At 38.0% G+C, this 12911-nt stretch overlaps 1 protein-coding gene across 1 annotated transcript; it reads right to left on the bottom strand.

The window, feature by feature from the left end:
- Positions 1-4116: 4116 nt before the first annotated feature.
- Positions 4117-7368, bottom strand: LOC127617210 (ganglioside GM2 activator-like). Its single transcript, XM_052089140.1, has 4 exons — positions 6967-7368; positions 6727-6879; positions 4860-5042; positions 4117-4649 (listed from the first exon to the last, which is right to left on the bottom strand). The coding sequence occupies exons 1-4, from the start codon at positions 7069-7071 to the stop codon at positions 4452-4454; spliced, it is 639 nt and encodes a 212-aa protein (XP_051945100.1). The 5' UTR covers positions 7072-7368; the 3' UTR covers positions 4117-4451.
- Positions 7369-12911: the final 5543 nt, after the last annotated feature.

The raw sequence follows: 12911 nt of genomic DNA, 5'->3' as shown, positions 1-12911 counted from the left end.
TGTCTATACTTAGTTAAATTACACAAACATAAAAATGCAATGACAACAAAAGGTGCATTTGATGCCACCAAGTACACCTCTTACATTAATGTCACTTTGACTAAAGTCAAAACTGAAAGGGCCACTTTAAAAACCATATTGCTGCTCAGCTGTTTCGGAATATATTTAAATATATTATAATATATTTTCCTCATATAACAAGTCTCATTTTCTATTATTTTGCCCCACCATATTAAATATTAGCCTGTTTTTTTTTTTTACTAGCACTATTTATTTGATCATAAAGGTCTAATTTGATTTACTGTATTTTATAGACAAAACATACTTTTCAGATCTACCCCAATGTTCTTCTCCAATGTGCAAAATAAAACATGCATTTGCTAAATGTATGCTAAAGCCACACTACATTGTGTGCAGAAAATAGGAAATAGTTACAAATGCAAACCACGCGCTGACATTGACCAACTCATTTTGACGAGCTCTCATACACACCTATAGTATGTCATCATAGAAACACTCTAGACGTCTGCCTAATGTTTTCTGCTCCTTTATTTTCATCAACTTTAAGGATGTATGCATTAAAACCATACCGCAAGTTAATTTGATAAAGATTAACATTTTTGATATTGTGAAGCCCCTCCCTGGCCACCACTTAATATATTTGGGATGGCAATTTGTAGTCTGTGAAAGGCCACGTGACAACGCCTTTTCTGCAATGCTTTTGAAGATGTCGGACAATAATTTAAACATGAATAATTATGCTGAGAATTTGTAATAATCATTCACATTAAAATAAAAACATATTGCAAATTTAAATAATTTTCTTAGATTTTCTGAAACATGTCCCTATATCATACCGATCTAAATCTACGGCTGTAACTGAAACGAACTGTAAAATAAAAACAAGTAAATTCCTGTAGCTTAATCAACTTCTTTTTTTAATTGACACATTCTCTCTCTCTCTCTCTTTCTTTGTGTGTGTATGTCTGAAAGCAACCACTGTCTATGATGGACACAAAACATCCAAGTGTCTGGTACAAAAACAGGTCTTGTGATCACAATATCTTTCAACTTACTGAAAGAGAGGCCAGCTGTACTGACATGGTGCCTGATGCATGTGCTATTAAAAATCCTGGAGAAGGAATTGGATCTGGGTACAAATTTAGAGTCTTTAGGTATACAGGTTCACCTGGCTTTCCGCAGCTCTCCCAAGAAAACCCCCACACCTGGATGAAGACAGAAAATAACAAATTAAAATTTAAAGACACATGCCAAAGAAATCTCACCACCGGGAAGTGGTTGTGCTCAGATCATTTTAGGAGGGTCTCACATGACAATATTGGACCATACACAGTCTCTGATGCTGCAAGGTATATGGAATCATCTTCATCTTCAGAACCGCCAAACGTAACAAGGTCCAGTGTTCCAGCAGAGGACTGGAGCTTTTTGCACATATAACATATAGGTGAAGCCGCTTCAAGGGAAGATCGAGGGGCTCACAAGGCTTGCGCCAGCACAAGATCCACCTCTGACTTATCTAGCTCAAATTGACGGCCCCGCCGTGCCCCCTTGTGTGATCACTAAGGAGTCACAGAAGGGGCAAGTGGGAGTGCATGAGGCGGAAACATCCCTCAGAATGAGGTTGATCTGAAAGCGAAGCGTCTTGAGACTCATGCTCTCACAGTGAGGGCAATCTGTCTCCAAAAGAGCTGCTTTGGAGTGGCCACGGGCCAAGCAACAAACACAGCACTCATGACCGTGTGACGACTGGATGTGCTCACTTAGGACACTAAAGAGACCTTTCCACTGACTCTGAAAAACCCCAAAAGAAAGATGCACATCTGCATGAACGTGTCTTAGGCATGCTGCATGGAGGCATGAGGACTGCAGATGTGGTCAGGGCAATAAATTCCAATGTCCGTACTGTGAGACAAGTCGTCCTCGCAATGGCAGACCAGCAGTAACAACACCTGCACAGGACCGGTACATCCGAATATCACACCTTCGGAACAGGTACAGAATGGCAACAACAACTGCCAGAGTTACACCGGAACGTACAATCCTTCCATCAGTGCTCAGACTGTCCGCAATAAGCTGAGAGTGGCCGGACTGAGGGCTTGTAGGCCTGTTGTAAGGCAGGTCCTTACCAGACATCACCGGCAACAACGTCACCTATGGGCGCAAACCCACCTTCACTGGACTGGCAAAAAGGGTCTTCAATGACAAGTCGCGGTTTTGTCTCACCAGGGGCGATGGTTGAACTCGCGTTACACAGAGGCCTGTTCTCTGTAGCGGAATCGATTTAGTGGTGGATGATCTGTCATGATCTGGGGCGGTGTGTCACAGCATCATCGGACTGAGCTTGTTGTCATTGCAGGCAAAACCAACACTGCATTACAGGGAAGACATCCTCCTCCCTCATGAGTACCATTCCTGCAGGCTCATCCTGACATGACCCTCCAGCATGACAATGCCACCAGCCATACTGCTTGTACTGTGTGTGATTTCCTGCAAGACAGGAATGTTAGTGTTCTGCAATAGCCAGCGAACAGCCTGGATCTCAATCCCATCGTGCACATCTGGGACCTGTTGGGTCGGAGGGTGAGGGCTAGGACCATTCAGCCCAGAAATGTCTGGGAACTTGCAAGTGCCTTGGTGGAAGAGTGGGGTGACATCTCACGGCAAGAACTGGCAAATCTGGTGCAGTCCATGAGGAGCTGCACTGCAGTACTTAATGCAGCTGGTGGCCACACCAGATTCTGACAGTTTCTTTTTGACCCCCCCTTTGTTCAGGGACGTTTCTTTTATTGCCAAATTGTATATATATATATATATATACACATTACTGTGCAAAAGTCACAAAAGCATTTGTCTTAAGATGATTATTTCTATATTCAGCTTTAGTGTCAATAGGAAATATAAATGTTAGACTCTCAAACATTACTTTTGCAAATAGAAACTATTAGAATAGAAGAACAGGGAGCCCTGCAATAGATGAACTGGTGCTGTTTTAAAGGCAAAGGTGGTCACACCAAATATTGATTTAGCTTTGTATGACATTAAGTGATAACTGAACACTTTTTGTCATTAATTTGGAAGACATCCTCACTATGCAACATTTTTCACAAGTGCCTAAAACTTTCGCACAGTACTGTCTTATATATATATATATACACACACACACACACACACACACACACACACACACACACACACACACACACAATATCAGTAGCTGATAAGGATACAAAACTCGCTGTGGGGAATCATGATGCTGAAGCGGCCTGTTGACCACCGACGCGGAGTAAATGTTTGCTGGGACACTGCAGAGGAGCGTAGCGTTTGATCGTTGCTGTGAAGATCCCGCCTGCTGACTAGTGTATATCGACGGCAACGTTGTAGAGGGCTTCTACGATAGAGATACTCGCAGTCTTGAAGGTAGAACACTTGGTGGAATGGTGTTTGCATGCTCGCTTTTAAACCGGACGGCTTTGCGCCTAAAATGACGTGGGTTTAAACACCATAGCCACTCTTAGAATTGCCGTTATTATTGAAGGGTTTCAACTAGGTCATGTAGAATGACACTTTCCCATAGCGTTAGGTTAGTGACGCAATGTCAACTGAACCGAATCATACGGGAACTTAATTTTCCCAGCTCCTATAGCTAAGCGCATGCGCGTCCTCGATTTGCTTGACAGGCGATATCTGTATCTAAAATGTGATTGGCTCTTTTACCTTTAGGGTGAGAATTCCTTTCCACATCCATTGACCGTTGGGAGATCCAGTTTCTCACATTAATTTCATAGAAGTGACCTGTCTCTGCTAAATAATCTGTTACAGTGCAACAGTGACCTCCAAAGAAAACAAATACACCACACCAAAGTGGTATTACTCATACCAGATACAGTATATTTGCAATAGGTGAAAAGCATTCGAAGGAACTAATTTAAGTGGTACTTCAGTCATGTTTTTGAAAAATATGGTGACAATGTAAATTAAAATAGTGTGGTAGTAAAAGTAAAATAGTTAATTGTATAGGAGACTAACTGGGAAAATACAATACAGACAACAGCTGTAAACAATGATTTTTATTAATACTGATTTGAATGTCTACCAAGTACAAACATGATTAAAAAAAATTTCTGTTTAATGAAAACTGATTAACAAACAGTGCAATAGTTAAATTGCTATAATATTCAAATAAAGAAAGTAAAAAAAAAATTAAAGAAAATATAAAAAACATTTGCAGAAAATGATCTAAAGATTTCCAGTACTGAAGAGACATACATAAAGATTAGTAAGTCTCCTCATTGGTTTTAAAATAAACTGATCTAAAAATACTTCCAGCATATCACGATCATTTAAAAACAAGATATATATGGAAATATGCTCATGATGACTCAGGATTTTGTCATTTATAAAATTGTAATTAATCAACTACTACTTAACGATTAAGAAATAATCTCCTTTCTCTCCGTTTCATTATGTTCCTCGTGGGAGGAGTGTAATGAAAAGCTGACTTGAAGGCATCCCAGTTCATTTTCAGAGCTTCCTAAAATGCCCTGAACTTTGTAATTGCCGTTGGTCAGCCAGCCAGGCAGTTCAACTTCTGGTATGTAGATCTCTGATGATGGCAAAGAATAATCACCCTGGGAAAAAAAGAGGGATAATATGGCTTTATTAAAATTGAAAAAAGACAAAATGCCTGGTATGGCAATTGCTTGGTATGGCAATTATTGGGCACAAAGAAGATATGATAAAATATCCCATACACTGCACATACTGACTATTGTTTTTTAGCAGTTGTGAAATAAAAACATGGATGTTCAGTTAAAGTTCATAAATTAGGGCATGCTCACAGCTTTGAATGGACAGTGGCAGGGCAGGCCATATGTATCCAGAGGCTCAGGGCAGTCTTGTCCTGGAGGGATGAGTTGATTGAGCAAGTCACAGACATTTGGGTAATGACAACTGCCTAGTTCATCTATACATGGTATTTTTACCCACACACCAGCAACTTTTCTTTCCAGTGTTACATTCACCTGAAATTGACAACAAACATCATACAAAGTGTTCAGTTATTTGTTTAGTGACACAGTTTAAATGTGGTCATACAGGTTCACAGTAACTTGTGATAGTCACAAGGTTCAACCAGAAGACTCAGGCATAGAAAAACAAGGTACAGCTGCTATAGTCTCCTGGGACGACATAAAATAAACAATTACAAATCCACCAATCAGCCACTACATTAAAACCACCTGCCTAATATCATGTAGGTCCCCCGTGCAGCCAAAACAGCTCTAACCCGTCGAGGCATGGACTCCACAAGCCCTCTGAAGGTGTCCAGTGGTATCTGGCACCAAGAAAATAGCAGCAGATCTTTTAAGTTCTGTAAGCTGCGAGGTGGGGCCTCCATGGTTCGGACTTGTAGGTCCAGTACATCCCATAGATGCACAATGGGATAGAGATCTGAGAATTTGGAGGCCAAGTCAACACCTTGAACTCTTTGTCATGTTCCTCAAACCATTCCTGAACAATTTTTGCATCCACATGATCTTTTTTTTTTTTTCTCCCCAATTTGGAATGCCCAATTCCCAATGAGCTCGAAGTCCTTATGGCGTGGCGGAGGACGACTCTCATTTGCCTCCGCGTCTGAGACAGTCAATCCGCACATCTCATCACGTGGCTTGTTGAGTGCGTTACCAAAGTGGTGACAAAGCGCACGTGGAGGCTTCACGCTACTCTGAGGCATTCACACACAACTCACCATGCACGGCACCGATAGTAAGAACCACATTATAGCGACCATGAGGAGGTTACCCCATGTGACTCTACCCTCCCTAGCAACCGGGTATAATTTGGTTGCTTAGGAGACCTGGCTGGAGTCACTCAGCATGCCCTGGATTCAAACTTGTGACTCCAGGGTGGTAGTCAGCGTCTTTACTTGCTGAGCTACCCAATTCCCCCCCCACCCATCCACATAATCTTAAAGAAAACATGATTCATCAGACCAGCCCACCTTCTTACATTGTTCCATGGTCCAGTTCTAACGCTCACTTGCCCATTTGTAGGCACATTCAGAGGTGGACAGGGGTCAGCATGGGCACTCTGACGGGTCTGCTGAGATGCACTGTGTGTTCTGACACCTTTCTATCATGGCCAGCAAGTTTTTCAGCAATATTTGCTGCGATATTTGCTACAGTATCTCTTCAGTAGGATCAGACAAGATGGGCTGTCCTTCACTCCCCATGTGCATCAGTGAGCCTTGTCACCAGTTAACCAGTTGTCCTTCCTTGGACCACTATTGGCAGGTACTAACCACTGCGTACCGAGAACATCCCACAAAACCTGCCATTTTGGAGATGCTCTGACCCAATCATCTAGCCATCACAATCATGCTTGCCCATTTTTCCTGCTTTCAACACATGAAATTCAAGAACTGACTGTTCACAAGCAGGAATAAATAAAGTGCACTACTAAGTTTTCCTGAGATGTTTATTATAAGAATTAAATTAGATAAAAATAGTACACCATCACTTCCTCTTTTCAAATCTACTGAATTGTGACCAAACCCCAAAAACATCTCCGACAAACCCTGGAAGTCCTTTTTAAAATACACCAGAGTTTGTTTTTACAGATATTAATTAAAGCAAATGTTCTTTATAGAAAACAAAAATGAAGGAGGATAGTTGCCTTTTAGAATCATGATATATTTCCTTAACTTACAGAAAGAGGAGAGGTCAGCTCTACTGATGTGGTGCCTGAAGCATCTGCTGTTATTTGTCCTGGAATTGGAATGGGATCTGGAGACAAGTTAAGAGTCTTCATTACAGCAGGGTCACCTGACTTTCCGCAGTTTGCCCAAGAAAACCCCAACACCTGGACGACAAAAGAGATTAACAAAAGACAATAAACTGAAATTCTATCAAAAGAGTTTGATCACAACATTTCACATTCATCTCTTACCTTGGATAATTTCCAACCGTCATTCCCTTGCAAGTTGCACGAGGCGTTCAGGAAAACATAGTTCGCAGCGAACAGAGTAATAAACACGGAAATGCGACTTTTCATTTTCAACGGTAGTTAAAACACGAAGTGTAACGTCAATTAATTGGGTTAACTAGAGAGAGCTTTACAAAATCACAGACGAACTTGCAACTCTGAAACACTGCACAGCAGGATTTAATGTCACCTGACAGAATGACGAGGTAATTATCCAAGACAAAAGACGACAGTTAAACGTTCCACAGGCACTCTTGAATATTTCCTCTTTGTCATAGCTTGTGAGAGTGTTGCGGTATTTCTATTTAAATATGCGTTTGTTCCATGAATCGTTCCGCATGTATAAAAACAATACTGCGTTAAACAGCGACCTCTAAAGGCAGGAGGAGTTATTTCAGCTTAATTTTTTTTTTTTTTTTTGCAATACGACTACTTCTACAATTATTATTATTATTATTATTATTATTATTATTATTAAGGTTACTTTTATTTGTATTACTATAATCGTCATCATCATCTAAAATTTAAGAATAGCCCAAAAAGATGATTTTGACCATTTCCCCAACGTTTATGTACATATGGCATGCAAAATTTATTTCACGTTGAAAAATGCTTCCAATAAGCATTTTTTGCTTGAATTACTGCTTTGAATTTCTCTAAAATGCCTTTAAACTTATTACGGATTAGTGGACATTGGCATTGCGTTTGAATGATGCTGCATCCACACCACTAGGTGTCAGTGTAAGTCTAAGACGACTTGAACAAGAACTTAGTCCACATTTTAAGGTTAGCCTATAGTTTTTGAGTTACTTTATTATTTTATTTGTGGTCTCCCTCATGCATAACACATTAGACTTAAAGGCCACATGTCCTAATTGTCATCGATGTTGTAATTTAAATACCTTAAAAATGTATGCTGATTTATTACATTGTACGTTGATGAATCGCCAAAACACATGAATTTATTCAAAGTAAAGCTGTAATTCAAGTTATGCTCAACAAGGGATGCTTTGAGGTCTTTCTTTGCTGTTTTCATTATTGTGTCCACAAGATGGAGATGTTGTATCTGCTTCAGAGTCATGCTGTGACCAATGCAAAGTTGCACTTGGCCTGTTAGCCAAATTCAGGAATCAATATAAGACTGTAAAATTCCTAAAGCACAATTAAGTACATTCAATCAAATGTGTGCCCAAAGATGCTCCCACATCTAAATGCTGATGGAAGAAAGTGTATACCATGCTAAGAACAAGTTCATAATACAACAGAAAAAAATATAGGCTAAATTATTTTCTGAAACATCAGAATAATTGATTGATAATGTTATGGATAATTAAAGGGTGCATTTATCAGGGGTTCAGGTGTTTATTTCATAGAACACTTGTATTCACAGGCCATATGAAGATACCGTAAGCATGTATGAGTCATCTTAATCTCCCTGCATGTGCCTGCAGGTAAATGCAAGCCCATATGTGCCAAATAATCTCCCAATGTTTAGATTTTACAGGTACAGTTCACTCTTCAAACACTGCATTGTTCATAAAGATTAACACTTAAACAGTATAGGGGAAAATCCTACTTATCAAATAACATACAAGAATTTGTCATTAGGCTCAGGGGCCATACACTTCAGCAATGTGATGCCTCAAATAGAATGAACTGACATTTTTTGTTTTATACACAGTGCATGGCACTATTGAACCTAAAATATTTTTATTTTCATTTTGTTAAATAAATATCTTTGAATGAAATGTGTTGTGTATGTAACTGAAATTGCCATGATCACATTATATATTTTATGTATTTATGTCTTTTAAGCTGTTCAGCTTCTGTAAAGCTGCTATGTATTGTGAAAATCATTATAGAAATAAAAGTGACTCCACTCAAATTAACTTGACTTTTTTTCATTCACATTTGTACCAACACAGATTACTTTTTCAACAACGTTCTCTTTTTATAACAGATTATCTCAGAATTTCCTAAAATAGTAGCATTGAGTGCAAACATGTTTAACAACATATTCCCTTCTTGATTCTCATAGTTATAGAGATCAAAGCTTTGATATATGGGTTGTATACATGGGTTGTATATCTAATTGGAGATAAGATTCTTTCACTAAGATGACTGAATGTGTTGTTAAAATGTTCTGCCAAAGATTGCTGCATACCCGTTTTGAGATGAAAGTTCATACTGCATGTGGTAATACAGGCCTGAATGTCTTGTACAATCCTGTTGAATGCTTGGCACATAAGTACACCTTGTATTGTGTGTGAGTTCGCACATTCCTTTCTTTGGTATTGATTTTTCTCATGTCATGTGGAGAAATATGTGAGCATCAGCTAAGTCTTTTGGAAAACACATTACTTTGGGTCTCTTAAGTTTTCCAGAACTGTGTTTATGCTGACGAGTTATCATGGTATGGAAATGTGTGTAAACTGGCTTTTCACATGATCATAAGCTATATAGCTCATGCAAAGGCAGTATGTTTTTGCAAAAGAATTGATCTAACACTTGAAATCTTCTCAATGATAACTTTTAGAAAACTTGTTCCAAGTCTTCCCGATTGTTGTAGTAAATGCAGTCACACTTGCATCACCCAGCTCTTGCATTTTGATTGCAAAGATCAAGAGATATTTTAAAGGAGATTGCAATTTAATTTCTAATTTTGTCAGGTTTGTGTGTGTTTATGTGCAGTAAAAGAAATGGCATTCAGTATAGTTTTCAAACAACATGCACTTATATTTACATTTACATTTATGCATTTGGCAGACACTTTTATCCAAAGCGACTTACAGTGCCCTTATTACAGGGACAATCCCCCTGGAGCAACCTGGAGTTAAGTGCCTTGCTCAAGGACACAATGGTGGTGGCTGTGGGACTCAAACTAGCATCCTTCTGATTACCAGATTACCAGTTATGTGCTTAGACCACTACACCACCACCACTCTTATATGTGCACATATAGCCACTTATATAGGCTATATAATTCTGTGTGTCTGAAACATACAGAGCTAGGGTAAAGCCCAAGATATTGTCCACTATCAATCTATTATTTACACACTGTGGTCTTTTGTACCATGGTCCATCATTCAGATGTAAATTGTTTAGTACACTCAAACACAGCTGAGTGAACCATGATGAATAGCAAGTATCTCTCTCTCTCTCTTTCCCTATGCCAATCAAATTGTCCTGAACAATTCGCACATCTCCCATGGTGCATTCTGTAGGAGAACTCATTAATGACAATGCTAGAATAACATAATACGCTGCTTTCTATGAAAAGCTATATGTTGGCATCAATATATTGCTTTTTCTCCATCTCTATAGATGATAAAGCTGCACAATATGTGTAAGAATATCTGTATGAATAAATATGGGCTCACAATCCTGGGCTGAAAATTCACGTTAGATCATAATTTATTTTATCTAGTAAAACCTTTATATTAGGGCAAAAATCGTATTCTTGATAATAATTTTTGTTTTGTTTTCCTGTTTAAAAAATCCTTAAAAAAAAGATCAATTTGATTTATCTTGTTTTAGAAACAACATGCATAAGATATTTAGGTTTTTCAGAGAATGTATTTTTAACATGTGTATTTTGTCTTACTGTACTGTCAGAGTTTTTATAGTCAAAAGAAGTGAACAAATCTACCAGTGCTGAAGAAGTAATCCAAAGTATTTAGAATATGTTACTGACCTTAAGAAATCTAAGGAAATACATTACAAATGACATTTTACAGCATGTATTCTGTAATATGTAGTGGAATGCATTTCAAAAGTAACCTTCCCTACCCTGGCCATAGCTATAGCTGAGATTTATGTGATTGTGAAATATTGTTGCAATTTTTAAATGCCAATAGTCAGTAACTCCAGACATAAATACAACACATTCATAAGAGAAAGGCCACTTCTGTGTGAGGCCTCAATACAAGTTTACAATAAGTATAATTTACATTTTTTGCATTGGATGTAGCAGATTTTTGCATTTAGTTTTGTCAAAGCATGTTATTTGAGTTCTATGTTTTGCTAATCTGCTTGATCTGACTGTAGATTACTTTAAATTACCTAGGCGCTAAAGTGACTATGTGCACCTTTGCCATTGTTACTACAAATACAGATTCTTGTTTAAATACACAAATAAAAAGGATATACTTTAAACTTGCAGACAAATACAAATGCTGCCCAGGGCGCCATACAAGCTAGAACTGCCACTGGGACTGGGTGAAAGGTAGTGAAAAATATACTGTCCAAAAACAGATTCTTTTTTACAATACACCGTTTTAACATTCCATACGCCCTTATTGCATTTTTGTGGGTGGCCATTTGTCTGCTGTTTTAGTACAACTTTGTTTAAACATTTGCTGTTTCACAATATACACAGAACTGTTATTCAGTATGGAAACAAAGCCAACAGAATCAAATAGCAAAGCATTAATCCTTAAATGTATGGATGTTTCCCCAAACATTAGTACATTCTTTGGGTCTTTAGCCACCCGGCATGTAGCTATCACAAATGGATCTACAAAATGCACAGATAGAGTCAGATTTTCAAAACATTTTCAAGACAATTAGAAAATAATAGATGGAACATATTCTTATATTTTTTTGTTGTTGATGTTTTAGTTTTCATGTATCAAAGAGATGGTGCAGATGCAGATAATGCAGAACAGCATTTCACACTGAAATTTTATGAGACACAGAAACTACTCATACGCTACACATATGTATTTTCTCAGGCACTTTTTGAGTCTAAATAGATGCACAACTTTTCAATACAGCCAAACAACTTTCAGAAGCACACCCAAATTACAACAGCCAAATCACACCGGTCATGTGTTACACTTGCTATAGTTTACCTCCATGTTGCCTCTTCATCAAATAGAAATGTAAATCACTGAAACAACATCGCCACCTTGAGTAAGAAAACACAACTATAACATATACAGTATCTATTGACACAAATGGAATATGAATACTCATCATTGTCACACATCAACGTGATATAGTGATAAGTTTACCATTATAACCAGTAATGGTAAACTTATATATGAATATGAACTAATCATACAATTATGATTAATGGAAGCACAAAAACAAAAGTGACACTACTACATATCTCGGGTATTTAATGACCCTATACACTTTTGGTAATGAAACAGTTATAATAAATATATATTTTTTATTTCTTTTTACACTATTCAGAAGAGAATAGTAAAGACAATACTTAAGATGTGAGGGCATAACTCCCCAAAAAAAAGAAAAAGAAAAAAAGGATCAAGCACAGGGGGTGGAATGAATTCACGGGTCACTAAAGACCCAAAGTATGCATTAAAGGGTTAACCATATGGATGAATTCAGTACTCTTATCCTTCATTTAGCATTCTACCTATAAATATAGAGGAGACCTCAAGATTAAAAATCAACCATTCTCAACTAGTTTTGCCTCAGGTCGCTGATTTTACATTGGACATCGGCAACAAAACACAGCTCAAAAATACTGATTGGACTGGACAAAAAGGCCTTCAAATGTCAGCAACAAAGTGTTTCTTCATATCAAAAGCTGAAAAGCCTACTTATTTTGATACTCTAATGTTGCCTGATTATTTGTTTAGCATTTTATGATTTGCACATAGCGGTCTATTCTATTAGAACCTGCAAACCAATTTTGGGTCACAACCTACCAGTTGAGAATTACTGGCATAAATAATTCAGATCTTTCCAGAATACATTTTGTGGCTATTTTGTAGATTTAAAAAAAACTTGAATGAGCTGTATGTCTGATGAAATGTATTCCCACCAAACTGCACAAACTGACATACCATAACTCTCACAAGTATTTGACTGAATACAATTATGTTGAAAATGAGGTTGTATTTCATGGCCACGGGCTCATCGAAAGATTTCTGAGCATA

Source organism: Xyrauchen texanus, chromosome 23 (assembly GCF_025860055.1).
Source record: "Xyrauchen texanus isolate HMW12.3.18 chromosome 23, RBS_HiC_50CHRs, whole genome shotgun sequence".
Lineage (NCBI taxonomy): Eukaryota > Metazoa > Chordata > Actinopteri > Cypriniformes > Catostomidae > Xyrauchen > Xyrauchen texanus.
Note: the sequence above shows the minus strand (reverse complement) of the source record. Positions and strands in the feature narration are given on the sequence as shown.

Bases quoted from the DNA above. Each gene is read 5' to 3' on its own strand.
- LOC127617210 (XM_052089140.1), bottom strand. From the start codon at position 7,071: ATGAAAAGTCGCATTTCCGTGTTTATTACTCTGTTCGCTGCGAACTAT. The intron at 6,880-6,966 runs GTAAGAGATGAA...TTTGTCGTCCAG, and splicing joins ACGGTTGGAAATTATCCAAG to GTGTTGGGGTTTTCTTGGGC. The intron at 4,650-4,859 runs GTGAGCATGCCC...TTTTTTTCCCAG, and splicing joins GCCACTGTCCATTCAAAGCT to GGTGATTATTCTTTGCCATC.